The sequence below is a fragment of the Amblyomma mixtum genome, chromosome 8, assembly GCF_055824585.1.
Source record: "Amblyomma mixtum isolate Tamu chromosome 8, ASM5582458v1, whole genome shotgun sequence".
Classification (NCBI taxonomy): Eukaryota; Metazoa; Arthropoda; class Arachnida; order Ixodida; family Ixodidae; genus Amblyomma; species Amblyomma mixtum.
This window is the reverse complement of record NC_143019.1, coordinates 52,257,393-52,285,211: the sequence shown is the minus strand read 5'-3', so window position 1 is coordinate 52,285,211 and position 27,819 is coordinate 52,257,393. Positions and strand designations below refer to the sequence as shown.

At 46.1% G+C, this 27,819-nt stretch overlaps 2 protein-coding genes across 2 annotated transcripts; one reads left to right on the top strand and one right to left on the bottom strand.

Moving 5' to 3' along the window:
• The first annotated feature begins 555 nt into the window (after positions 1-555).
• LOC149332429 (distal membrane arm assembly component 2) lies at positions 556-8,903 on the top strand. The gene is made up of 4 exons (XM_089555746.1): positions 556-1,189; positions 1,688-1,908; positions 6,518-6,680; positions 8,541-8,903. Exons 1-4 carry the CDS (start codon positions 867-869, stop codon positions 8,812-8,814), a joined length of 981 nt encoding a protein of 326 aa, XP_089411872.1. The 5' UTR covers positions 556-866; the 3' UTR covers positions 8,815-8,903.
• A 4,458-nt stretch (positions 8,904-13,361) lies between these two features.
• On the bottom strand, positions 13,362-27,029 carry l(2)k09848 (WD repeat domain 74 lethal (2) k09848). Its single transcript, XM_089557996.1, has 9 exons — positions 26,908-27,029; positions 26,676-26,782; positions 21,849-21,970; positions 20,725-20,788; positions 20,490-20,633; positions 20,303-20,404; positions 18,356-18,456; positions 14,959-15,157; positions 13,362-13,633 (listed from the first exon to the last, which is right to left on the bottom strand). Exons 1-9 carry the CDS (start codon positions 26,960-26,962, stop codon positions 13,397-13,399), a joined length of 1,131 nt encoding a protein of 376 aa, XP_089414122.1. The 5' UTR covers positions 26,963-27,029; the 3' UTR covers positions 13,362-13,396.
• Positions 27,030-27,819: the final 790 nt, after the last annotated feature.

The following is a 27,819-nucleotide window of genomic DNA, read 5'->3' as shown; positions in this document are numbered from 1 at the left end:
CGCCGCTTTCGCACCTTTTCACTGTTTACAGAGTTACAATATAAGGTGACTGAGAATGACCATACTTGCGAATTTTTCAGGTGATGCCACCCGTCGGCAACACCTGCTGTGTGCCGTGGTGCCGCAACAGGATCACCTTGAGCAGGAGGCCAGGAACCATCTTCCGCATATCCCATGGCTTTGTTTATGTTGCACAAAATAAATGTTCTCATTTCACTCAAAACCTGGTGTCTTTTGTGGAGTGCTAATATTTGGCAAAGGCTGTGATGCAGCTGCGTTCATGGCTGGTCAAAAGCACTCGAAATCTATTTAATTATACGCTGCCAACGGCGCAGCGGGGCGCGGCGTATGCTAATATTCAAACCGCGCGCCCCTGAAACCGGAACCGGAAGTCGTCCCTGGCAGCGAGGCGCAGCGCATGCAGCCATTCAAACTGCGCGCGTTGAAACCGAAACCGGATGTTATGAGACTCCAACCGCTTGGTGCGCTGCAGTCAAATGGGCCGCTGGGCCCTATGGGAGTGTCCGCTCTTTACCAATATCTTTCTCTATGGCTCCACTCTTATTTCGACGTCTGAATCCAGCGGTGTGTTATTTTAGCCATGTGCATTGCAATGTGACACGGGCGTAACAGCTAAGGTGCCGCTTGCGGTGAAGAGTCCTGAACTGAGCGCGCTGAAGCCGCATATCTTGCACAGGAGGCCTTTCTTTTCTGTCGACGTTTGAACTCCGGTAAAAGTCTGCAAGCATTTGTGACGCCAGTCCTGTTTGTCAAGCGTGCCGCTGTCCCGATTTGCCGGTGCATCCGACCGGTTTGTTTGGAGGAACTGAATCGCCACTCTGTTTTCGGGACGCCGACATCCAGCAATGCTGCGGCGTCTGCCTCAGGCGCTGGGTCTGACTGCCGAAGTGAAAAACGGAAACCCTTTGCTGCGAAGCACCCGCAACGTGACCAGTGAATGGGAGCGCAAGAAAAAGAAAAAGGAAAGGGAAAAGGTCGTCTTCAAGAGCGATGACTACGTGGCCATCGATTCACAGCCTAACGTGCTGGAGAAAGCGGGGTCCATGTTCAAGGGACTCGGCATTGATTTTGTGGCCGGCCTGCACAAGATGCCTACCTACTTCAGCAGGGAAGCTGCCTTCGAGCGCAAGCTGTACAGAGAGAAGATGAATCGGCTCGCGAGCCAGAAGTACGTATCACGGAAGTTCCCGCGGACGTGTGCTGTGTGTGAATTAGTGCTTAGTGTCGCTACTGCTGCCCAGCAGCCAAAAGAACCGTTAAAACGGTACTTTTGTCATTCGCTTGAGCACTGACGTAGTCGAACTGGTTGGACTGTGGGTAAAATATGTAATGAGCTACTCGTATCTAGGCAGGAAAATTGTTCCACTTAATTCCCGCACTTGTCCCTTGCACGCCCGCAATCTGTGCGTCATTGTGGCGTGTCACAATCGGAAATTTTGTGCACTGCAGTATCCAAAAGTGCCTCACACTACCTTGTGTGTTTGTTGTGCGACTTCACAGGCTCTGTCTTTCACCTGTGACTCCTCGTACATAATCGGGTCTCCGTAATTTGTTATAAAGAGCCCGTCGAAAGCCAAGGTTTGTTTTTCGAAAACAGAGCTCACCACTCAAAGCCTTCCAAACCATTTAGGATCACACGACACACGTGTTTATGAATCCTTGTCAGGTTCATTGCAGAGCGCCATGGCATCCTGGGCCCTGATCTGGCAGCCGCATCGTTCCTCATCTTCCGAGGAGCGCTTGTCAAGTTTAGTGGCAAGGACCAGTGGTTCAAGAAGACCAAGGACGACGACACGGGCCTTCCAGGGAAGCACGAACCGGGCTGGGTCCTTGAAGCCATCGATGCTACAAACACTGAGCTTTACTACGAGGGCCTCGACAACCTCAGTGAGTGCGAAGATTCTAGAATGAAGCTCACAATAGCGCACTGTTGAATGTCTAGCGAGAGATAAAAGTAGTGCAGTGCGTTGCACTTGCTATTCGCATCCATGGCGCCGCCGCGGTGGCTCAGTGGTTATGGTGCTCGGCTGCTGACCCGAAAGACGCGGGTTCGAACCCGGCCGTGGCGGTTGAATTTCTTTGGAGGAGAAATTCTAGCGGCCCGTGTACTGTGCGATGTCAGTGCACGTTAAAGAACCCCAGGTGGTCGAAACTTCCGGAGCCCTCCACTACGGCGTCTCTCATAGCCTTAGTCGCTTTGGGACGTTAAACCCCATAAACCAAACCAAACCAGCATCCATGGCCACAGACGTGCACAGGTCTCTCCATAAGGGCTGGGCCATAGTTCATGGTAGCACCCCTTCATGTCTTCTGGGTAGTAGGAAACAACATGAGACAAAATTTGCGCCCCAACCCCACCGCCCCATGTCAATTAGGGGGGCCCATTGCCCCCATCACCTCTCCTCTGGGCATGCCCATGGCTGTGGCAATAAACTGCTGTTGTAAATAGGGTACGCTGTGGTATGAAAAAGTTGCGATATACATTGCTGTGTCATGGAAGTGATGTGGAAGCAGTGTAACTTAGCATGTTGCATGTTCCCATCTTAGATGAGTCCAAGAAGAGTGCTTTAGTGAACATGTATATTGTCTCAAAAGAGGAAGCAGAACTTTTTCTCTTCTGTTCCTTCAATGACATCCAGCAAGGCATGCAAGAGCTTAGTTTAGTCACACTTAAAGAGACACTGAGGACAAACTAAGTTTGTCTTTCTCGATAAATTACCATGTTCTAATGACAAAGAGACCATTTACCAGATATGGAACATTTATAAGCTTGAAAAGACTTAGAAACATAATACGTATGTCGCCTTCACTAACTGATTTCGCAAGTTAACCGTAGCGCGGCAGTACGTATTTTCGGGTGCAGATTCCAGACGCTAGACTACACTGCCATTCGCTCCAAAATGGGGATCACAGTCCTTTTCGCAGTAGACATCACAAGTCTGAATCATTTGGCCCAAACATTTTTAATGGCTGTTTTTAGCCAATAAATGCATCTTTTACTCCAGCCGAGCATTAGCATAGCTGGAAAGAGCAATATAATTGATTTTCAGTCCAAACGAAATTGTGTGGAGTTTTCTATACTGTCCCTTTAGCACGTGAAGTCCTGAACTCTCACTTCGCACCATTTCTTTTGTGTCTAATGCAACTCGGTTACGTCGTAATCTGCTTTGTTTAAGCCTTAGTGTAAAATTGTCATTGCAAAACCAATGTAGTGTCGTGTCTAGTGGCAGTCTCCTTAGCAGGCATTTCGCTGTGTAAAACTGAACTAAGTGGCCATCTCGCATAAACATTAGCTGGCATAAAAGGACATGGTTGTCCTTTTCCTGCACTAATTATAAATATTATGTATTGTTTACATTAATCACAATTTGCAATCCAGTGTCAAACTATGGGTTCTCATTATGAGTTTTGTTTGTATGTTAATTGTGCACTGATTTCTGGGAGTAGATGTTAAAAAATGTTTATTGTATTGTCAGCTGCAGACATGTTCGCTTGCTTTTGTAGTGCACAGCCATAGGAGCTGGAAGAACTCGCGCTACAGGTTAGGCTGCCAGATAGGCCTAACCAGCATGAGTCTTTATTTTAAAGATATAACTTGCTCAGAATTTTTTAACGAAGTTTACATAATGTAGTATTTGTCTTGGGGGGCTGTGCAATCCGGTCTGCCAAAAAGCAACGCCTTGCATAATAAGGTTGCAAGTTATGCTGGTTTTTTATTTATATACCAGGGGTTTCAGATTCTTCAATACAGATTTTTCTTTGAAAATCCATGAGATATATGACAGTGTGGTTTGTGCATGTGAATTCTACACCATTGTGGACACTATGTCGAGGTGCTCCAAAAAGTTTTCAGAATGTTGAAATCGCAGAAAAATATGAATTTCCTGGCTGCCTAGAAGCGTAGCCAGGTATCAAGGGGTACCTTATGTAGGTCACACATGAAAATTTAAAGCACACTCTTCACTGCATGGCTGCATGTTTAGATTGGCAAGCAATCAAGCTCATTTCTATTTCCGTGTTCCAAAAACTTTTGTGGGCACCTGTACCTGATAGAGCAGACAATTAAAGTAAATTTAATTAATCAACTTTTTTTAGTTTTGATTTTAAGGGGAAAATAATATTCCGAAATTAAAGGCCAGCAACATCACAGGTGGCAACATCCAGTGTCCTCGTTTTCAAATTTTCTTAATTGGCAATGTGGATCAAGATATCAATCGTCAAGAATATGTATTTGAAAGCTAGTTTAGCTTGCTTTCCCACATTTTGCACATTTATTAAATTGTGTCACTGCACATAGTATCATCGTGGCAATCACTTTAATGGCCTGTGTCATAAAATGCACAAATGGGCTCTGTATTTGCTGTATGAAAAATGTTAGCGGCACCATTTCTTTTTTTAAACATGCAGTGCAGGCAGCCAATTCAAAGAGTCTTCAAATGTGTATTTGTTACGTTGGTTATTTCGAACCGCACTGCTGATTAATAAAATTTGAAAACTGGGCTCAACTTTGATGTTGATGGCCTCCAATTTTGCGTTGTAATCTTGCCCTCTAAAATCAGAAATAAAAAAGTTGACTAGTTAAATTTAGTTAATTGATCGCTTAATTTTAGAGGTCTACCATGTACATAAAATCTGCCGTACTGTAGAATCCACCTGCACATACTGCACTGTCATATCTGTTATGGCTTTTCGACGAAAAATCTGTATTGAATAATTTGAAACACACGGTTTTCAGCTTTTACACAGTTGTCATGACTTTTGTATGCCTTCCACATTTTTTACACTCGGTGGCTTTCATCAGAAACAGAAGCGTGGCATCGTTGAGTTAACTGTGTTTGTATTGTGTGTGTGTCTTTAGGGTTACAGTAGAAAAGCAGGAACCCGATAGGCTTATTTTTTTGGTGTCATGATTTAGGGGCAACAGAATCTGTTCAGGAAAGTGTGCGCTCACCCGCCCATTCTGTGGGTCCTTTGAAACTATGCTGCTAGGGGTACTAGCAAGGTCATGAGGGGCAGGCGAAAGCTGACCGTGCTTTCTTGAGTACACCTGAGCCGGGCTTTGGAAGAAAGTGTTTGTAGATCCATCACATTTATAGTTAGTATGCTCTGCGAAGCCATTCTTTTGTCACTGTTCATTGATGGCCATGGTGCTGGTAATGTTGCTGTCTTTTCTCCCCTTGTTTCATTTGTATTTGTCCCAAATAAGTGTAGATATGATCTTAGGTGTTTTATGCTTCAAGTTTTAGCATCATATGCGTGGCACTGGGCCGAAATATTTAACAGTAGTAATCTGGTTGTCATCACTGCCCGAGGCTGTGACACATATACCATCCGCTATGAAATTGGAGTTCGTAAAAACAATAATGTCGTTTGAAGTCAAGCATAATTTTAAATTGTTGTTCAAGCTGCACTTCAATCTTAAAAAAAATTGAGCGTGGTTTAGCTCTGGCTAAGCCTGGTCAGTTGCGTTAGCTGCGGCGCGTTCTGCTGTCTCTCGAGTGCGTTGTCTCTTCCTAGCTTGGTCCTGTCGCCGTTGCTTCTCTTTAGCGCCCTCCATAACGACAAGATTCCACCGAGACAAAGCACGCATATACCCCCGCGAAACGCTGCCTCCTCACCCTCTACCTCGGCGGAGAACATGCATCTCGCGGGAGCGAGCGACTACACGTGTGGCGCCGACGACGCCGACGCCACCTGGCGGAGCTCAGCTGAAACGGTTGCTAGGCAACGGCTCTTCAAGGCCATTCGTGCCTACCAGCCACCAGCTACGCAATGAGGCGAAAACCTGGCATAGTGTTGCTAACGCAACAATATAGTCAAGTAACTCAATGCTATAGAGTGCAAATTTTTTCATAGCTGAAGAGTCAGGTTGGTGCAGCAACAAGCAGCGGTGAAATCAGCAATTTGGCAACGGGGGGTCGGTGTGCTACCCAGTGTAGATTAAACTTCTGACATCCATTGTAAGGAGCTTTGTGTGTATGATGTTACTAATGCGTTGTCCTAAAGTAGCATGTAGTGCTCGCTAAGCCTAACCGCCATTCAAACATTTCAACTGACCCTGGAAGTAGCAGCATCCGATACTTTAGCACATTCACTACTTCTTTAGCACATTCACTGCTTCGTACGTTACCGATGCATCAAGTCATTTGTTCACGCTCTGGCCACTAATACTGGGCCACACGATGAAACCTTGGGACAGTGGATACTTCTCACAGAGCCCATGAAAAACACGCATGTCAGGTGACTGTTGCCACCTGTTCACGGTTCAAAGAAGCTCCCGTCACCAGTAGTTCACTGGTGGGTCATGCTGCACCCAAGAAAATTTAAGGGTGGCTCACTGGTAGAGGACAACACGGAGGGGTTGGGGCTCCAAAAATCGCTGCCACAGTGAACGTGTTAATGACATTGACCCATTATAGTTTCTTTTGTTTCTGGAAGTGTGGTACAGGTACTCAGCTTGTGCACTGACCATTCTGTTTTCTCCTCGTATCCCCAGCCTGTCTTGAAGGTCTGAAGTCACTGAAGCTGGCTGGGAATCCAAATGTCGACGACTGGTTTCTAGATAGGTTGAGCCAGTTCAAGGACACCCTGGAGCACCTGGACCTGTCGGGTTGCCCCCAGATCACAGAGCATGGCTTGTCTGCACTCTACAGGTTAAGGTGAGCTTACAAAAAAAAATTCACATGATGATTACAATACTCTGCAGTGCGAAATTCAGTGCAGTTGTGGAAGTGAGCTGTGAGCTTTAGAGCTCACACTGAGTCATTTCTTTGGCACACATATACCCGGTGTTTCAGGGAAGCCCACTACTAACATTTAAAAATAGGCCTTTTTAGGTTAAAGGGTGGCTTTTGCGGCAGAATAATACCAGTGCTGACGGACGTCATAAAAAAGGTGAATCGTGTTGAGTAGTATATTAGTTATCTAAATTCTACTAGTTATCTTTAAGTTAGCTATTTAATAACTATTTAATAGTTAACAGATAGGTACCTGGTTGCAATGATAGATAGTAGGTGGTCGTAGTAATAAGGGAGTAATTACTCATTGACATCCACCCGAGCGCAGCCATACGGCTACAAAGGAAAGCTATACAGCATTCTCAGAAACTTCTTAGTTAAAGAAAAATTTGTCCTATTCCAGGGTTTGAACCCGGGACCACCGCTTCACCGGAGCAGTCGCTCTACCAACTGAGCTAGCCGGGACGGCAAGCTTATGGTAGGGCGAGAGCGAATTTATCAATAACTCGAAGTGGGAACTGTGTTGGTCAAATGTTTAAGGGAATTCCCCAAGGTGGAGTAGATTTGTAAGTTGTAATAAGGGAGTAATTACTCATTGACATCCACCTGAGCGCAGCGCAGCCTTGGGGGATTCCTCTAAACATTTGGCCAACACAGTTCCCACTTCGAGTCATTGATCAATTCGCTCCCGCCCTACCATAAGCTTGCCGTCCCGGCTAGCTCAGTTGGTAGAGCGACTGCTCCGGTGAAGTGGTGGTCCTCGGTTCGAACCCCGGACCAGGACGAATTTCTGAGAATGCTGTATAGCTTTCCTTTGTAGCCGTGTGGCTGCGCTCGGGTGGACGTCAATGAGTAATTACTCCCTTATTACAAATCTAATCCACCTTGGGCGATTCCCCTAAGCATTTGACCAACACAGGTGATCCTAGTAATAGTCATTTCAATTTTCTAATTTAAAAATGTGATTGCCTTCGATGCGACGGCGCAACCCACCTGTGCACGTCACTGCGTGGCGCACACTTCATGCAATGTCTGCCCCGCCTCACCTCAGGGGAGCGTCTACCTTCCAGAGTGCAAAATGTGATAAGTGGAGAGGAAAAGGCGCAAAGACACTGAAATTCAAATTTTGACTACAGATAACTCGGCTTATACAGCTCGGCTTATACAGTCCTGTGTGGTACTCTCTTGTGTTCGTCTTGGTTGCGCTACTGTTCTTTTTCTTATACAGCGTACATCAAAAAAATTCTTGCTGAAGGATATTTGTGAAGCGACGTCCTTTAACATCACAGGTGTACCGCAACTTTATCTTAATTAGAGCTCCTTTCAAGAGCCCCTTTAATAATGTCATCACTAGCCGTCAGTAAGATGAGTCTGAAGTGCTGGATATGCATTGAATATACATTCTACTGCATGTGTTACTGTCTTGGGAATCATGGTGATATATTCTACTTCAGAAATCTTTCAGTAAATGCATAAAGTGTGCCTGTGTATTCTTTTTTTCTTTTTAGAAATTTGCTGTTCCACGATTAGTCGGACATGCAGCATTAAAGGCAAAGCCAGCTTAGCAGTTACGAAAGCAATCCATTCCTTGGCATCTCTTGCACTTGACTGGGAGGTGTCTCAGGGCCCCTTTAAATTAGTGGATCCAGGCAAAACTGTGAGGGAGTTCTTGTATTAATGGACGAGCATCTATGAAAATCTGTGTGGTTATCAACCGAAACTGAAGTTTTCTGTAGCATGTGGTTCTTGGGCATGAAAGTAGAATGTTGCTGTTGCACGCAGGAAGTTGAAGACCATAACTCTGGGCCACCTCTCCCACATCCAACACCTCAAGTTGGTTGCTTTGATGCTGGAGGAGGCCATTCCGGGCTGCAGAGTGCTTGGCGTCAACTACTACGAAACTGATGCTCCATCCGAGCAAGCAAAAGAGCCAGCTTCCGGAGAGCCTAAGCAGCAGGAAGCTGAAGAGGTGCGGGCAGGACCATTTGCGTCATCAGACAAGATGGAAGACGATTCTGAAGAACCCGGGAAGAGAGGTGCAAAGCAACATGTGTAGAAAGCATACTGTGCTCATATGCAGGTTTGAAGCAGTAGTGTAAATATACTAGAATTTTGATTGAAAATAAAATGTTTGCTCAATTGAAACTGTTGTATCTTTTTGTTTAATCTCACCTGTAGAATGTTAAAAGCTTCTTACAAGGTTACCATTTTGCAGAGTCTGCACCTGTTGCGTCGTCTTAACACAGTGAACACTATGCCAAAACCTTAGCTTTCCTGCATGGACCTGCAGTATGCTAACCACTGGAGGCATGTTGAGGTTGTTGCGTTGCGGGCCCAGAAACTGTTAGTGCCGCGAGCATTCCTGCCCACCCTCGGTGCCGCAGGGTGCCGGCCTCGTCGCGGAGCTCATGATCGGCGTTCGAAAACATGGCAGTCAACGTAAGATAGTCTTCCTCAAGCAGCGGGAGAGAGCAGCTGCTCGGGGAGCCGGTCTGTACCTTTCAAGGGCCTGGGGCCCTATTTTCCTTTTGGATCAAATTCTCTAAATAAAGACCCAATTCCTAACCTTCATTGAGTCCGCAGCCCATACCTCGCAACAAGGTATAGCCACCTTCTTGAGTTACCCGGCACTGCCCAAAGTTTGATCTGTCGGATGTTTGGTTTGGTTTGGTTTATGGGGTTTAACGTCCCAACGAGACTCAAGCTGTGAGAGACATCGTAGTGAAGGGCTCCGGAAATTTCAAGCACCTGGGGTTCTTTAACGTGCTCTGGCATCGCGCAGTACATGGGCCTCTAGAATTTCGCCTCCATTGAAATTCGACCGCTGCAGCCGGGATCGAACCCGCGTCTTTCGGGTCAGCAGCAGAGCGCCATAACCACTCAGCCACCGCGGCGGCGATCTATCGGATGTGACGGTTAATTTTTCTACAATATAGCTGTAGTACATATTTCTGTACATTTACATTGTAGCTTTTGCAGTGCTCAGAAATTATACGATATAAAGGAAAATTCGATCTAGCAGAGTTCAATATAATCAGGTTCGACTTGAGCACTCATACGAGCATAAGTACATGTATATGCACTAAACATGTCTGTGAATACTCACGATATATCACTGTTAGAATTGCAGCTGTGCTAAGTTGGAAACCTGTAGTTCCAAGCAGGCGATTCTCATTATTCTATGTGCATCTAATGACAGTGCAGTTTATGCGATACATGTAGAGAACTGGACGTGTAGAAAAAGTACTCAAAGCTGAAGAGTTTTGGAGGCCACGGACACTCACTATATGCAATTCACAATACACACTGTACATTGACCCCACTCTTGCAGCAAATATGCAAAACTGTGCCAAGCCAGGTGAACTTGTTCATCCTGATAAAAATGAGCGAAATTGAGCCAAACTTCTCCAAACTCTCTACTTTCAACTTTGGCTGCGCCATGCTCCGGCTATCCAGGCGGACATAACCAGGCAGACCTCTCCTTTATTCATTAAAGTCCCTCTCTCTCCCCCCCTCGCTGCCGTTTCAAAATATTAAGGCCTATTGAAGCCCGCTTATAACAGACATGACCGTCAATCGTCATCTTTTATGTCCAGTTTTCATTAAATGGACTGACTAACAAAAACGGACGTCGCAGCGCGGGCTTCACTGCGGTCCGGCGAAGTTTTGCACGCGTTTTCGAGCCACTGTCCGTTTCTCTTACAAAATACGAGCAGCATATGCATCGGGATGGAGGCCGATCGACGACCTCAAGCTTGCGTGTCTATTCTACCTTTCGTCGGCGCGATTCCGACCATGGCTGGTCAGTTAGGCTTAGCGTGATTCAAACGATCGAAAGTTGTGTAACTTTGACGCAAAAATTATTTGGTGGTATAATTAACACACGCATATGGCATTTCAGCGCAAACGGCACAGTGCATCTGCCAGAATGTCGTCTTTCGTGAGCGCTGGCGAGCAGCAGCTTGTGGAAAAAGCGCGCTCTGCATAGCTGACGAACGCGCGTTCCAATCTATCGCATCACTAAGCACGGGTGCGTTGGAGCGCGCGCGGAATTCTACTGAGGCGCGACAAAACCTTTTATTGAAATGGAACGCATGAAACGCTATGAAATGGAACGGATATTTCTTTTTTTATGGACGTGTTGGGAAGGACAAAAAGCAATGAAAACGCATCAGCGTGAGTCGCTCTACTTCGCGTCTGTCCCGCGATTTACATGCGAGCAACTTAATGGCGCGGCGAGGCGAAAAATTTCTATATTGTTGGAACCTCACCGCTCTGTACACTCGAGCCGCCGCGGCCGCACAAAAGTTTACATTCAGCAGCAGAAATCGCGAGCGTTTGTGTGCGCGAGACAGGGCAATGTCGGGCTCTTATGCATATGTCATACGTTGGCGATGAAGATTGCGGCCGCGCGGCGCGTTCTTAATTGCATGCGGGTGACATTGATCTATCCAACTCAGTGTCATAGCCGTATGTAGAGTTACTGTAGCCATATGCGCATTTTAGCGCCGCATATCGATCTCATTCGTACTAGGCCGACGCACCACTGCATGGAGTTGATACGTTTGCATTTCGCCATTCGTTCCAGTTGTGAAACATTGGTGACCCTGGCGCTCCGCCATTTGTTAAAAAAAAAAAAAATGAAGCGCTATACATCGTGAAGGGTATAATGCGTGATGCTTCATTGAGCAGAGGTACAGATTATGACTGGCCTGGCTCACAATGATATGGAGGCGATTAGTTTTACTGCTTTCGACTGAGGAAAGCACAAGTGCGGAACAAAACTTGACAGAACTGGCTGACATTAAAATAACAGGAGAGGTTGTAATGTGGAGCAGATTTAATAAGGAATAACGAAAAGTGGAGAGCCACACCAGCACATTTGAGCTACTTTACCTGCAAGTTATGCAGAGTATGTGCTCTCCAATTAAAAAGTGTATGACATTCCACAAAGGTAATCATACTGCATAAAACAGAATTTAATCATAGGTGCGACTCAGAGCCAATAATAACAAACTATGGTGTAGCACATCTTTACATCACACTCATCCAGCATTGTTTACCAACCGAAGAGATTTTAAAACTAAAAACTACATGCTCTAAACTGCTTCTAAATCGATGTTCTATTGCTCCAAAATTCTCTAAATTGGAAATACTGATACTCCAAAATGCTCATAAATAGATTTTCCTTTGCTCCAAATTGGAAATTTCAGTGTTCCAAAAATTTCTCCAAATCGGATTTTACCAGTAGCATCACTGCACACTGCTTTCTCAACCAGACGGGTAGCACTCCAGGCGCCTTTCGTGAGGACCGCACTGTGGCACCACCGTCCTTCTGCATGCTCCCAGTTCTATGGGCAGGTGTTGGCAGGTGCCTTCAACAATCCAATTTCAAACAAGGCGGACTCATTAATTTTACAGCGACTGCTGTTTAGGGCACGCTTGCCAGTTCTGTGGCATCAGTATATAACTGCGCCACGCTGATTGGTCAGCAGGCACTGTCCTCAGGCATGATTTCACTGGAAAACACCAAGGCAATGTGCCAGGCTGAGTGGCCCGAACACAGGGGTGTCACAAGGAACAGCATCGTGATGTAACATACACTCTGCCAGAGAAGAAGACATAATAATCAACAAAAAATATTGTATTCACCATCGCAAATGCACAGTGATGACTGTCATGTGAGTGTTCTTTGTCCAAGCGTTCATGCAAACCATGCCCGGCTCTTCATGTTTTTTGTGTGAAGGACGAGCGCCTTCGAGTTTCACCTCTTTTCGTCGTCCACAATGAGAATCAAAAACACTGCTGTGCATGCAAGCCTTCAGCAGCTGCGAGTCTGCTGTACCCAAATTCTCGATCTGCAGGTGATCATCTCACCTGGATGGACATGTCACTTTTGTTCATGCAAAGCAAGTGTTCAGTACAAGTGTGCCCAGCTAGTGTCACTTTCACGTGAATACAAACTGAATTGTTATCCTCAAGTTTCTGTACAGAAGCAAATGCTCTGAAGTGAAACTGAACATCTGGAAAAAAGAGAAGTGGCTTTGGGAAAGGAAAGACTCAGTATTTGTCAGACTTCTTGCTGGACACCTCAACTGCGCTGAGGGCAGGAAAGAGTGAAAGATGCACATAGTGAATGGGTCTGGAATAATTTTGACCACCTGGGCTTCTTTAACATGCACAGACATTGCACAGCACGTGGGCACCATCCAGCATTTCACCTCCAAACGAAATGTGGCCACCACAGCCGGGATGGCACTTGTGTGCAACCATCGAGCCAATGCGGCGGGTAAATCGAACACTTCACGCATGTTAATCTGGGAAAGAAAAACTTGCAGACTGAACCTCACACCGTTTCAAAACTGCATTTGCCTGCCAAGCCTCTTCACATGCGGCTGCAAATGGCATGTATTTATGAGAGGAATTGAGAATGAGCTTTTCCTTTCAAACAAACTGAATGCTGATCGAATCATCAGCACGCTACAACAGCTCGCTGTGGTAGCGAGCTTCATAATAGAACTGTTATTTCATATTGGTTCATGAACAGTTCATCAAAGTGAGATAGAAAACATATTTCTATTCATGCACACATGAAGGCAGAAATGTCATCTCCAGTTCAGTTCCCCGCTTTTCCACATTTAACCATCCTGTTTATTGAGTTTTTTCCTCTTTTTGCTCTTGGCAACAGTTGCTTCACGGTTCCTCTTTGCAGAAACTTTTTTGACCAAAACATCAGCTGTCTCGTCAACTTCCTCCATATCTTCCCAAAGTTCGTCTTCAGCCACAGTCTCTTCCTTGTCTTTCTTTTCACTATCATCTTCAAGGTCGAAGTCTGTTCGCATCAGCAGGCAGTTGAGCCTTGACTTTAGGTACATCTGAACAAACAAAACGAAAACAAACATTTCAGCTGCTCGTCACATGAACACTACAGATGTGTGGCACTAAATGATATGATATAGCCAGTGCCATAAAATGCCACTATAAAAGCTGTGCCATAGCTAACACCAAATTACAATTAAGGGCTGTACAAAGTTAAGGACCTACAGCCTCTGTCAAAACTGTGCAGGCCAGTTTGCATATGGCCAAAACAGTAGCCATGATAAGGTAAGCCGCGAGGCTGCTACCGTTAAGTATTGACAAACATATTTTTTTTCTCTATGGAAAGATCAATGCTATTGGTTAGTTGGAGAGCCTCTTCTGAGGGGAGTTTGACACTTTGTTCGAGTTGTATCCGGCTACAGAATGAAGTCTCTATTCTGTTTGGCATTGATGGTGCATTCTGTTAGTCAATTATTGAGGCTTTTGAATCAAGGATTAACAACTGCAAACAGTGATTTAATTATGCCAACCCTATTAACCCTTTCACTGCCAGGTTTGTTTACTTACAGCTGCACACACCCTGCCGGGTTTTTTTTGCATGTTAGTTTCCTGGAAATTTTTTGCTAGTAACGCACTCAAATGCTCTGCAGGGCATCTACACATGTTTATTCAGGATAATCTTACAGATATTAGTTGTAATGAATCAAATCTTCCAGCACCAATCGTGCCTGTTGGATTTCCTCTTCTTACGCGGGTTTTTCGGTGGAAGGGGGACTTCATCGCTGTCATCACTCGACAAGGCACTTAGGTGGGCTCCTTCCTCATTCTCATTATCATTGGACTCCGAATTCACAAGCAATTTTGAATTTCTTCGTCCGTCAAAGCGCGGACGAGTGTGGCGCATAGCCTCATAGCTGCTGTGCGCAGACCAAAACGAAGCAACTCGGATGTAGAAACATGCGCGCTATCTGTAGTGTAAAATTTACCCTACAAGATCTATTAGTTTAGAGCGTCTCTCCATAGATGGCGCTACATGTTTGAATCATTTTTTTTTACACGAGTATTATCGGGAGCGGCAGGGGGTGAGTTAAAAAGCCAAAACGAGTTAACTCGGGAGAGGCAGGGGGTGTGCATATGCGGTAGCCCGAGTTATCTCGGGAGTGGCGGTGAAAGGGTTAAAGAGGCCACAAAACTCATACACTGGTCACTGTCTATATTTGCTTTACCAGGTGGTAAACAAACCTCGGTCTGAAGTCAGCACCCACATTGCCCATTTTCTCTTTGCATCTTGTCCCTGTAGTTACTGCATTGACGTACAATAGTACTGAAATACTAAACAGCCTGGCCTCACACTGTTCCGTCGAACGCAATGTGTTTTTACCTTGGTGAGGAGCAGGCGGGAGTGCAGGTCGTGCACGCGGACAAACCGGTCGAGTCCACAGCTCGCAACAAGTGGCAGGTTCGGATGGCAGCAGACGGCACGGATGCTGCCCGCCACCCCCTTGAACACGTGCACCATGCCCTTGCGGCGAATGTCCAGCAGAGCCACCCGGCCGTGGCTGTTGCTGACCACCACTTGCCTGCGCCACAGAGGAGAGGCGGGAAGTGTGACAGACAGCAGCGCCCTGACGCACTCTTCGTTTCTAAGAACTTTAGAGCAAAACAACAAAAAAAACTACAGAGAATGTTTACTACATTCGAATCGGAGCAAAAGCACGGATTTGTGCTACGTAGAAGACGATGGTCAGCAGGCATTGCCGCAGGACGGAGCAGATGGAAGTTGATGAAGACGACGCTCTCCAAAACAGCGCGCGAAAGTGTGGTGCAGTTTAACACTAGGCGTGTTGGCTGCGGCAATAGCCTAGTGCTCTCGCTCATCATCATCATCAGCCTGACTACGCCCAGTGGAGGGCAAAGACCTCTACCATGTCTCTCCAATTAACCCTTAAAACCCTTAAGCGACCCTTAAAGGAGCTCTGTTTGTGCAGCTGCAGGTTCGACTCCCAGTCATGGTTATTGATTCAATTTCTTTTTCTCTTTTTCATGGTTTGACCTCTAACTCAGCTGAAGGTCAAATTTGCACAGTCCACGATTGAAGCCTAAGGTCTCATAGTGAAACTTTCGTTTAAAAAAAAAAAACCTTGCTTTTTCCAGCATAAGAAGCACTACATGTTTGCTCATTATGCAGAATGCAAAAGGTTAACGAACATCGCAGCAATAAACTTTTTTTTTTTTCACAGTGCACTCAAGGAGAACGGCAGTGATGCTGCTGTATTCGTGCTTTTTTGGATTATTAAAGAATTTTATAATGAGCCAACCTACTGACCTTTTAGAAGCCTTATTAGCATTAAACAGCAGCATTGAAGTGTTAATCTGAACTATCTGTAAAAATTTGTTAATGTTGCACAACAGTAATTTCTTACCCACCTTAAATGTTTGTCTTAAGTATCAGCTGCGATATGCACAAAGACAAGAAATGGACGGCCACCATGTTGTTCAGCAGCAAAATATACAAGTAGAATATGAAACGAAAATTTGTAGCAGGGATATCAGTTTCAACCCCATGCAAAATAACACACAAAGAGATGTTGAAATCTGTTTCTGTGCACTTTGCACGGTGTTGAAATTGACATACTTATTGCACAGTCTTCCTTTCATATTGTGCCTGTTTCTTGAACAATACGGTTAATTTCTATTCCTGCCCTCAATAATGCACTCTTTTGCCCAGAGAAGAATGAAAACAAATGAACATTAGAAATAAACAGGAACTCGCGCCCACACAAAAGCCCATCTGACTGCATCTGCTCTCAGTTCAATGGCCACAAACCTGACAGAAAGAAACACAGAAACAGCAAAGAAAGGAATACAAAAAGTGAAACATTCACGAAAACAACATACCTGCTTAACACGCATATCATTAACTGCAGTTTTATAATATTGCAACAATTCATAGCAGCTCAATAGCAAGGTAACACCAAGGTTGCTGTGACAATAACACACAAACAGCTTTTACATGAATACATGCACATGGAGTGAAGACATTGCATTGGTTGGCAAGCAGCAGTACACTTTTTGGTTTCGTTTCACATCTAGTACAGAAACCTAAGTACAGCGGTGAATTAGGTGTGAAAGGTTCGTACTGCCAGGATGCCTGAAATTACGGAAAGCAATAAAACTGTCAGCGGTAATCAGCGTCTCCAAACTTAAAAAAAAAAAAACTCAGATTACTAAATAAAGAGGTCAGTGAATAGCATGCCAATGTAGAAGTCCTCTAGAGTCGTGGGGACTCTGGAACTCAGCTCTCAGGTACTGTCACATGGCAATGCATTCTTTTGAAGCTGTGTGTGACTGGCTGGCTCACTTGCATCATACCTATGAAGCAAAGTTATGGTTCTCTGATGCTGCTCGAACTAGAAGCTATAAAAGGTGGCACAGCAGCTATCTCACACATAGTTCAATCTCCTTTGCTCTGCATTGAGATGAAAAATTTTTCAATGCACTAGTACTTAGGCTGTCATCTCACAAAAAATTTCCGGCTTCTCTGCAGCGAAATTCATTTATTGGTCAATTCTCTGATGTTGCTGTCAGGATCACATGACCCCAACTGACCAATCAGACAGCAATGCAAAAGTTGGACCTGAATGGTCGAGAAAGGTCATATGACCTTGTGATGTCATCATCATCTGCCCATCGGATTGTGAGCAAACTGCCCACCGCTGCCAAACTCAATGCAGTATCCATCTGCCCACTGTAGTGCTGCACATAGGTCTACACGCCACCAGCGGCCGTGCTTCAAACCGCCACTTGCCGGGGCAGTGGCGCATTGCTTAACCGCTGCACCACTTCGCTAGTAAGGGTGTAAGGACTCCCCGCGAACTATAAATGAGACTGTGTCTTCAACATCATGTGATCACCAGTGGACCAATCATAGGGCACTGCCGAAGTTGAAAATGTGAGGACCCCGAAAATTCTGAAGTTGGCTCACCTCAAAAAATGGATTAAAGTGTATTAGATGGTTGGTTAGTTTAATCCCATGCGATAATCCCATGGAAGTTACTTGAACATTCCAGAAGGTGATAACTGATGTGTACCATACAAGGGCAATGGAACCATTTTCCAGCCTGAGTTTTGGCGGGTTATACATTCGTAGACACCCCAGCAGGCAACCTAAATGTGATAGCATTTAGGCTAAGAAGGCCCCAAAGTTTTTAGTTTAATTTCCAACAAGCACTTAATTATTTATAATGCAGTATATTAAATAACAAAACAGGCAAACACTTATGTGAATACAGATTCCGCAATGACGCGCTCAAGTTATCATTCTTTCTGCAAACCATCCGAAATGATACCGATATTGAATCTGATATCGAATGATGTTGTCTCATGCACATCTCTGTAAGTTTTTCTGGGGGGAGGCTTGCCAAATTTAGTATGGGAACATTATTACTTACTATATCACAACATTGTCTTTCACCCAGCGCTATGTATTTTGCTACTACAGGTGTTACTTTTATTAATTTGCCTTGACATCCAGACTGCACGTATATATTTATGCATATCTTGTCCGTCTACATGCGATAGCCTCCTGGATGAGGCTAGTGGTATAATTGTAAAGAAATGAATAAATTTAAAAAATGGAATAAATTTCAAGTGCACCCAAGTACTTTTTTGGGGGGCAATTTACATGCATTCTAGCATTCTTAGTTCCACCACAGTTTGAAAAGCACAATTAATCACTTTTTGAAAAATCAGTTTGCAAAGCACAATTAATCACTAACTCGGGATGTGGTGTCAGGGACAGGCACGTCAGGGGATATTCGTCAAACTCAAAATCCACGACAGGCCGGCGCTGGCGGGAGCTTGGATCATACACTCGCACCTGTATGTACAGCCCAGAAAAACAAAAATGTACAAATAAAAGGGGTTAGCAAACTATCAGAAGGAAGCCTTACGCACGTTTAGAGCCTAGCCACCACAGTCAAACAAGAGAATATCCGTACTTATATTTGGAGCATTAAAGTGAGTTTAAATTACCGCACTAAGCTGTACATAACATTCGTTCACACGCGAAAGCTTTCATCTGCAGCGGCCGAGTTTCGCCTGCAACAAAATTCAATAGCGCTCAGGTGCTGTGCCATGTCAGTGCACAGTAAAGAACCGCAGGTGGTCTAAATTAATCCACAGCCATTCACTACAAGTCCCTCATAGCTCATGTGTCACTTTGGGACGTTAAACCCTGCAATTTGCAATTTATTTTAGAGCTTCCATCTGTTTATAAAATACAATTATATCGTTACAGATGTAATGACGACAACTCGAAAAGCTAGGAGGGAAACAAGGAGGAAGAAGAAATGTATGTCGGTTTTTCGCAGGCTAGCTTCTCCGAGCTTGCAGCTGCCTGTCTCTGTGTACCTGATTGTAAGGTTACGGGCGCTACAGTTTGGCGGAGGCGTAAATAATGTTATAAAAATGATAGTGATAAATGTGTTAATAAAGCCCCTGACAGTGAAATTGGTACCCGTGTGACTGAGCATTTGCACAAAATTCTCATCATGCTGAATTAAACAGATAGGTGTAACTCCAGCAATTCTACTCTACAAGTAAAAAATCCTAGATGTGCCGGTGCTGTCCTTATTCTCCAATAAAAATATCTAGAGAAAAAAATGGCTTTTGTAACACCTCCAAAAAATATCTGTTTACTATGAGGCAGCATAATTTTTTTTTTTTTCACATTCGAAGTATTTGCCAGTCAAAGCATTGAAATTTTCTTTATGCAATAAAACAAACAAATTTTGTATATTTCAGAACTCCTGGAATATTTTTTTTTTCTTTTCGCATTATAAACTTAACAGCATAAATATTTGTCACAATTTTCACCAAAGTGTGAACTATAATTTCACAACACAGCCCAATATTTGTATCTGAAATGCCTACTATGACTTAGTACAGAGGTGAGCAGACCTGTCTAGAGCACCGGAGTGGTGCAGTGTGGAGAAAATAAAGCAAAATTGTAAAGCAGATTCTGACTTTTACAGATAATACCTGCTCTCAAGCACAGCCGAATAGACATGCAAACCACACATGTACAAGTGCCTTGGCCCTAGCGGAGTTGCTGTGATAATATTGTTACGACCAGGGGGTGTATTCAGACCACGATGGGCAACTGAAAACCAGCTGTGTCCACTTGCCGAGCACGAGACAGACATCCCCCTCGTTCTCCTCATCTTCTGAGTAGTCGGCGATGCCGACCAAATAGAATAGGCATCGCCTCTCCATGGGCGTCACAATATTTCACTTCATTTGCCCCAAAGCACACTGCTTGAGCACTGTATAGACAAACGTGCTAACTTCTGTACATTCATTTACTGTCATTTTGATAGGTTGCATGTTAATGTAACTAACACATTATTTTGAGTAAAAAAAATAAAAGGAACCAGGAACAAAAGCCCATTTTTTTTCTCCAGTAAGGAAAGAATTAAAGGCACTTCAGTATATCTTTTCAAATGCAGGTAATGAACATTATACGGAAACCATGAACTCGATATTTCTTTAAAGAAAGTGGATGATACACCAGTCGTATTTGGTGCACCTGGAAGCTCAATGCACAGAACTGTCCCTTAGGTCGATACTATCTGTAATTATTCCTCTTCATGAAACCTACTCCAGGAAATCCCCCTATGGGGAATTTCTTCCGCCAAGTCAAAAAGCCTTCTCAGCAAGCATACCTGATGGTGACCCGTGATGGCGATCACTTTTTCCGAATCTCTCATGAAGTCCATGTCCGTAACCCATACTGGTACTCTGAGATCAAGAAAGTCATTCCTGACCTGTTGAAACGGAAGCATCTCGTATCACTCCAAGCATAAATTACACTGTCCCCCCCCTTTAAATCACCCCAGGTTAAGTGCCTACGTTTTTAGCCTGGAAGACTGGCTTCTGCAGGTTTTCCAGATCCCACAACTTGAGGTCGTTCTCCTTACCACCTGTGGCCACGATGTTAGCTTTCTTCGAGTGCTGCCGCATCCTAAAGACATCAGCACCGACCTCTGTTTCAGCCTGTGGATTGAACCAGAAGCCTTTTTTCACAAATTTCCCACCGCCAACAGCTCACCAAACACCTTTAACAGGATGAACTGCTGTAATGTACCTGAACGCTTCCATCCTGGTCCCACACCCTAAGGAGTCCTGAACTCACGCAGGTGACAAGGTTTCTGGAGTGAGCAGTGAAGAAAAAAAGGGAAAGGTTCAAAAAGTTGTAAAAAAACAAAGTGATAAGCACTCCTGAAGGGGGCATGGTAGGCACAATGTATGGCTGATTTACTCAAAGCATTGAGGTTTAAGAACAATGGAGGAAAAATCGATTTCAAATGGGTAGGAATAACCCAGCGAAGGTTATCTAATTGTAGCTGAAATCAAGACAAGAGTGAAATTTTACGAGTCACGGCTAGGTGGCGTGAGCCGCTACCCGATTTCAAGGGTTTAATCTTATTCATCCATCCATTCATCCATGAAGGATAGCACCCTCACGCTTCAGCATAGAGTTTCTTACTATTACCTAGAGGGAAAGTTGGCGGCGCTGCACTTCAGCCACCATGGACGCTCAAAGCATCATGCGGCGGTGAGCTACTTGTTGCGGCACAGTCGTAGTTTTTCGGGAACACGGAGTGGCACTACTAAGACGTTTCATTCTGAAAAAGCTGTTCGTGTGTGCGCACACGACTTTCGCGCGAACGCAGTGTGCAAAACCCATAGTAGTGAAAACGCGACGACACACGACGCCAATAAAAGGTTTCACTTTTCTGAAATGCCATTAAAAACCTCTTATAGTGTTTAAGCAACAACATTTTTTATGAAAACATATCTACTTTTAAAAGTGCGCCTGTTAATTACGAAATGTTAGTTTTTGTAGTGTTCATTACTTGGCCAATAGGAGAGCTAGCCATCCCTTATTTTGGGCGAACTTTGCACTTAAATCCTTTTCTGCTCGTTTGTTGCAATTTACGGACAGGATATTAAACGTTAGGACATTCTTGATTATCAAATAGCGTTTATTTTTTGGCCAAAAGTTGAAGTTCTGCAGTCGGTAGCTCACCGCCCCATGATGCTTTGAGCGCCCATGGTGGCTGAAGTGGTCTCGAGGGATCTCCATGCAAATTCCCATAGACGGGCTGCCAGCTTTCCCTCTAGGTAATAGTAAGAAACTCTATGCGCTTCAGACATCTATGCTTCAGATGTTGTCATTTCCTAGCGACTCTTGTGATGGTGACTTACGAGTTGACGGAGCCTAGGCCTTTGATGGGTCCTTCCCCTCCCTTGACATCAAAAACATCCTTGCAAATGCCGCTGTTTGGGCAGTAGGTCTTCACAACTTGAGAACGTAGGCCTGCGCAAATCTGAAGGGGGAAGTGAGGCGATAAACATGATTCCCTCACACACCATCAAGGTCACGTGACAGTTGTCAGTGGTCAATCGCTCAGCATGCAGATGCTGAGAACACACCACGGCTCTGACAAACCCAAGGCAGTCGTGAAACTCGCTCTGCTGCCTTCATAGAGCACGACACTTAAATAACACACTTTGTGTTACGTCCTTTATTGCTGGTGGCAGGGTACAGACTGGCGGGAAAGCCGCCAACACGTGACACATGGTAGCTCAGGGTTGCTTGGCCCTAAAGATTGTCCCGCTATAACACTCCTCCCCCCTACGTCACGAAGTCCTTCAGATACGCAGGGCGGCTGCGTTGGCGCTGTGGTCGCTGGACTTGAAGGGAAGCACTCGCTTCACGGTCCTCACCACAGGAAGCAGATTCGGTACTGGGCGCTGCAGCCTCCTCCAGTCTTTCTCCTTGGTCCCGTCTTCCAGGGTCCTCTAGGCTTGAAGGAATGCCAAGCCCGGAACACCCTGCCGGGGAAGCAACCAGCGGTTCCTCCTCTTCACACATCCCAGAAGCGAAACTGTCCAATGCGTAGCTGGCAGAACGACTTCTGAGTTGGTCAACATGACGTCTCCATCGACGACCGTCCTTGGTGACGACCAAGTACGACACTGGTCCTGTGACAGCATCCACAATGCCCGGCAACCACTTGGGCCCATAGAGATAGTTGCGCACAAACACTCGATCCCCCACATCAAACAGTCGCACTGCCTGGCTACGGCGCTGCATCACCTGCTCTTGTTTCTGCTGCACACTGGACTGCAGGTCAGGATGCAGACGCTCTAACACAGTTGAAAGTTTCCTGCCCATTAGCAATTCGGCCGGGCTCTTGCCTGTTGTAGCATGAGGCAGGATATGCTGGGTCATTAAAAACCTAGCCAGACGTGTGTCGATATCGCCTCCAACCATTCGCTTGAGTACTCCCTTGGTTTCGCGCACCATGCGTTCTGCTTGACCATTCGAAGAAGGGTGATATGGGGCAACGGTCACATGTCGGATTTGATTCCGGCACATGAAGTCTCTGAACTCCTCCGAACAAAAGGCAGTGCCATTATCAGAAACAACAGTTTCTGGAATGCCATGGGTAGCAAAAAGGAAACGAAGCTTCGCACAAACTGTAGCTGTCGACATGGAATTCATCCGGCACACTTCCAACCACTTTGAGTGAGAGTCCACCACAATGAGGAAAACTTTGCCTTGGAAGGGCCCAGCAAAATCGATGTGTAGTCTTGTCCAAGGACGCTTGGTGAATTCCCAAGGGTGAATCTTTGCAGCTGCTGGCGCAGACCTGGATTCCTGACAACGTGCACAGTCTCTCACCTTCTGCTCAACATCTCTGTCGATTCCTGGCCACCACACGGCTCCTCTGGCAAGCCCCTTCATCTTGACAATTCCTGGATGAGCTGTGTGAAGAATGTCCATGACATACGGTCGAGCTGGCTCTGGAATGACCACACGACTGCCCCACAGCAAACAACCTTGGTACACCGACAGTTCATGCTTGCGGCTCACAAACGCTGCAAACTCTTCTGGCAGCTTACCCTCTGGCCACCCATGCTGCACCCAATTGCAGACTCTAGCCAACAGCTTATCCCTTGACGTGAATCTTGCCACCTTCCTAGAGTTCCATGCTACTTCCGGCGCCATTTCCAGCATCCCTACTTCCCCAAGACGCTGCTCCTCTTCCTCTGCCCTACTGGCTCTCAGTGGTAAACGACTGAATGCATCAGCATTGGAAAGCTTCTCCGCTGGTCGATACTCAATTTCATAGTCATAAGCCGATAACATGAGGGTCCAACGCAGCATCCGTGGTGATAGCACCTGGGGAATGGGCTTGGCATGGTGCAACAGTCCTAAGAGGGGTTTGTGGTCTGTCACAATTTTGAAATGTCTCCCATATAGAAACTGATGATACTTCTTTATGCCAAAGCCGATGGCGAGCGCTTCTCGGTCTGTCTGGGCATAATTCCGTTCTGCCGCACTCATAGTTCTCGACGCATATGCAACCGGTCTCTCGCTGCCATCTTCGCACACATGACTCAACACAGCACCCAGTCCGTACGGGGATGCGTCACAGGCCAGCACTAGGGGTTTGTTGACATCATAGTGCACCAGAACATGTGATGACTGCAGCAGATCTTTCGCCTGGCGAAATGCTTCTGCCTCAGCTTCCATCCAACGCCACTCGCGACCCTTGTCCAACAGCCGGTACAGTGGCTCCAAGGCATGAGCTGCTCCTTTAAGAAACTTGTTGTAAAAGTTCAGAGCTCCTAAAAAGGCTTGAAGTTCCTTCTTGCATGTCGGCTCTGGGGCCTTGTGAATAGCACGCACCTTGTCTTCTGTCGGCTGCACACCTGCAGAGTTCACACGGAATCCCAAGTAACACACTTCCTCAACACCAAATTGACATTTGTCAAACTTTAGTCGCAGACCGTCTTCATGAATTCTTTTGAGCACTTCTTGTAAACGAGCATTGTGCTGCACCTCATCCTTTCCACCGATCAAGATGTCATCCAAGAACACAAGAACACCATCAATTCCATGCAACAGTTCTTCCATGTACCTCTGAAAGATAGCCACTGCCACTGCCACGCCAAATTGAAGACGGGTTACGCGGAACAGTCCCCGATGTGTTGTAACCGTCAACAAGTCAGCTGTTTCTTCATCAACAGTCTTCTGTTGATACGCCTGTCCGAGGTCTAGCCTTGAAAACTTCGAGCAACCTGCCAGCCTGGCAAACAGCTGCTCCGGTGTCGGCAGGGGATACGTTTCCCACTGCACTACACGATTGACTGTGCTCTTGTAGTCCCCACAGATCCTTATCGATCCATCTTTTTTGACAACTGGAACGACAGGTGTTGCCCACTTCGAGTGCCGCACAGGCTGGAAAATGCCTTGGCTCACCAACTTGTCCAGTGCTTCGTCCACCTTCGGTCTCAATGCAAACGGTACTTGTCGTGGCTTCAGAAATCGCGGCGGAGCTGCCGGGTTCACCTCTATGCGTACAGGAGGCCCTTTACTTGTCCCAAGTCCAGGCTCAAAGACTGAAGAATACTTCTTGAGCAAGGCTGTTGTTCCCCTACTGCCAGTTCGACTCGGCTCGTACACACTGTGAACACCACTCAGACTTATTCCCAAAGACTTGAACCAGTCCCGACCGAGAAGTCCGATACTAGCACCCTTAACCACCACCAATCGCAGGCGATGTTCCTGCCCCTTGAATTCCACCTTCACGGTCAGTTCACCCAACACTCGTAGTTCCTTGTTATTGTAAGCTCGGAGATGAAGAGTACTTGGGCGCAACGCCCTTTTCGATATTCGCAGCTTCTGCATAGTCCGGTCGTTGATGACTGAACACACTGCACCAGAGTCCACCTCCATCTCTAGGGGACTTCCGTTGACGCGCACTTCCACTCTCACGGCTGGCTCTTCACCAGACAGCACGAACACGTCGTAAACGTCCGACGCAGCATTCTTGTGACGGCCTCCACTGGCCCGTTTTTTGTTCTGAGAGTTGGGTTCAGCCGAAGCGCGAGCTGCCGCCTTCCTCCTGCATGCTCTCACTATGTGCCCTCGTTGCTTGCAGAAGTGGCACTGCATATTCATGAATGGGCAACTGCTTGGCGAATGCGCACCCTTGCAGCGGAAACATACGCTTGTGCTCCCAGGCGAACCAGCCTGCTTATGGGTACCCTCCTTGGCTGTCACTGGCGCAGAGACCTTCGCAACACACGGGTCGAAACGCTGCCCGCTCACGCTGCCAACTTCACACGATGCGGCACTGCCGCGAATTTGCTCGGTCTGTCGCTGCGCAGATTCCATTGCAATGGCTTTCTCCCGAGCTGTAGCAAACGTAAGCTCCGGCTCCGCCAGCAACCGACGCTGAAGGGTCTCGCTTCGCACCCCGCACACTAGCCGGTCGCGCAACATGTCATCGAGCGACGCACCGAAATCGCAGTGTTCCGAGAGACGTCGCAATTCTGCGATGTAGTCGGCAATTGACTCACCGGGCTGCTGTTGACGTGTGCCAAACTTGAAACGCTGTACTGTCACCGACGGTCGCGGCGAGAAGTGGTTTGAGAGACGCCTGACGATCTCATCGTAGGCCACGGCCGACGGCGCATCCGGAGAACAAAGGGAGCGAACGATGGCATACGTTGCTGGGCCGCAAACGCTGCAGAGCGTTGCTCGCTTCTTCTCGTTACCGTCGATGTCGTTTGCTTGAAAGAAAAATTCGAGGCGCTCCAAATACAAGGGCCAAGACGTCGCCTCTGTTGGAACGAATTCCCTAATCGTGCCCAGCGCAGTTGCCATTTTTACCTCGTCGCCAATTATATGTTACGTCCTTTATTGCTGGTGGCAGGGTACAGACTGGCGGGAAAGCCGCCAACACGTGACACATGGTAGCTCAGGGTTGCTTGGCCCTAAAGATTGTCCCGCTATAACACTTTGCGTATTGAAAGCAAGCATTAACTTCCCGCTTAGGGACTCCTTCATCCTCCTGCTTTACTTATTCTGTGCGTAACGCTGACCTTTAACCAATTTATGTGCTGGCTTATGCTAACAGCTTACATGATGCCCACCTAAACAAACAGTCGCAGCTTAAACAACTTCCATTCAGCATGTAGGAACATTGTTGAGACGTACGAAGTGGGAAAACTTGCCTCGGATTCGGATTCATCTTTCCAGCGCAGACACGTGATTTCAGCGCTTTTGCTAACTTCTTGTAGGCTGTTCAGGTTTGCGAAGACGCGCTTCTCTGTGTTGATACCTGAAAGACGGCAAGACAGATATGAGTTTTCACTAATAAGCACATTATCTACTCAGTTATCTCGTGGCCACCTCTGTAAATAGGCCACACTGCAGTTCCAGAAAATCTGTTTACGCTCATTATACCTTTTAAAAGGCCCGTTTCGGATCCAACAAACACATGGTACTTGGGCGCCGCCATATTGGCGACACAGCTTCATACGCCACCTGGCTGGCGTAGTGAAATCTTCTGAAATGAGCATATGCCAAGCCAGTACTTCCTAGAACAACAAAGAACCAGCAAAATGGAAGTTAGAAAGCTAACCTCGAAAGTAAGCATGCGCCATGTGCTAGAAAGCGGCGCTAGCCTCGATGGGCACTACATTTAGCATCCATTGAATTTCATTTATGGCTTGCGCATGCTTGCGGGAGCGCCAAGGAAACGCCACACAATCGGTTGTGGTGCAGGTTTTTTTTTGTGTGTGTGCGCGCTTATCGTACGTACTACGGACGCATCGAACTTTTCGGACGAGCCAAGTACTGATTTATTACTCCCATGTTATTAATGCAGAGCTTGCCAAAGATGACTGCCATTTTTACAGTACCAGCGATGCCATACTACTACCGAATTTAGGAAGCATTTCGCATTAAATTTGCCCGTGTGACAGGACTTGTAAGGCACGTATTGCAAACGAACATCGCTCGTTTTGAGTCCCGATTCTTCGAGATATACGTTGCTTCCGCAAACTGCTGCACCGACGGCGACGTCAAGACGCGCACCCAACTGCTGCGTAGGGACTCGAGCGCTCAGTTCGTTTGCGCAACGTTGTGAAGCGTTCTTGTTTTCATTCGAAACTGAAAACAGAAAGTGTTTTATGGTATTAAATGCACGCCGCTTAGTTTTTAAGCTACGGGAGTAGTAGTTAATAGTTGTTGGCCTTACAAAAAGGGCACATACCAACACCGGGGGATCGACCAACAATCGGGACGCATGCTTGCTAGGCACCTGTAGTGCAGAATGACAGGAAATAAAACACGAAAGAATAGTGTGCAGGGGGT

What these genes read in the sequence shown, in the direction of transcription:
- LOC149332429 (XM_089555746.1), top strand. Translation starts at nt 867, where the DNA reads ATGCTGCGGCGTCTGCCTCAGGCGCTGGGTCTGACTGCCGAAGTGAAA. An exon ending in CGAGGGCCTCGACAACCTCA is followed by an intron (nt 1,909 to 6,517) that starts GTGAGTGCGAAG and finishes TCGTATCCCCAG; the next exon opens with CCTGTCTTGAAGGTCTGAAG. An exon ending in TCTGCACTCTACAGGTTAAG is followed by an intron (nt 6,681 to 8,540) that starts GTGAGCTTACAA and finishes TGTTGCACGCAG; the next exon opens with GAAGTTGAAGACCATAACTC.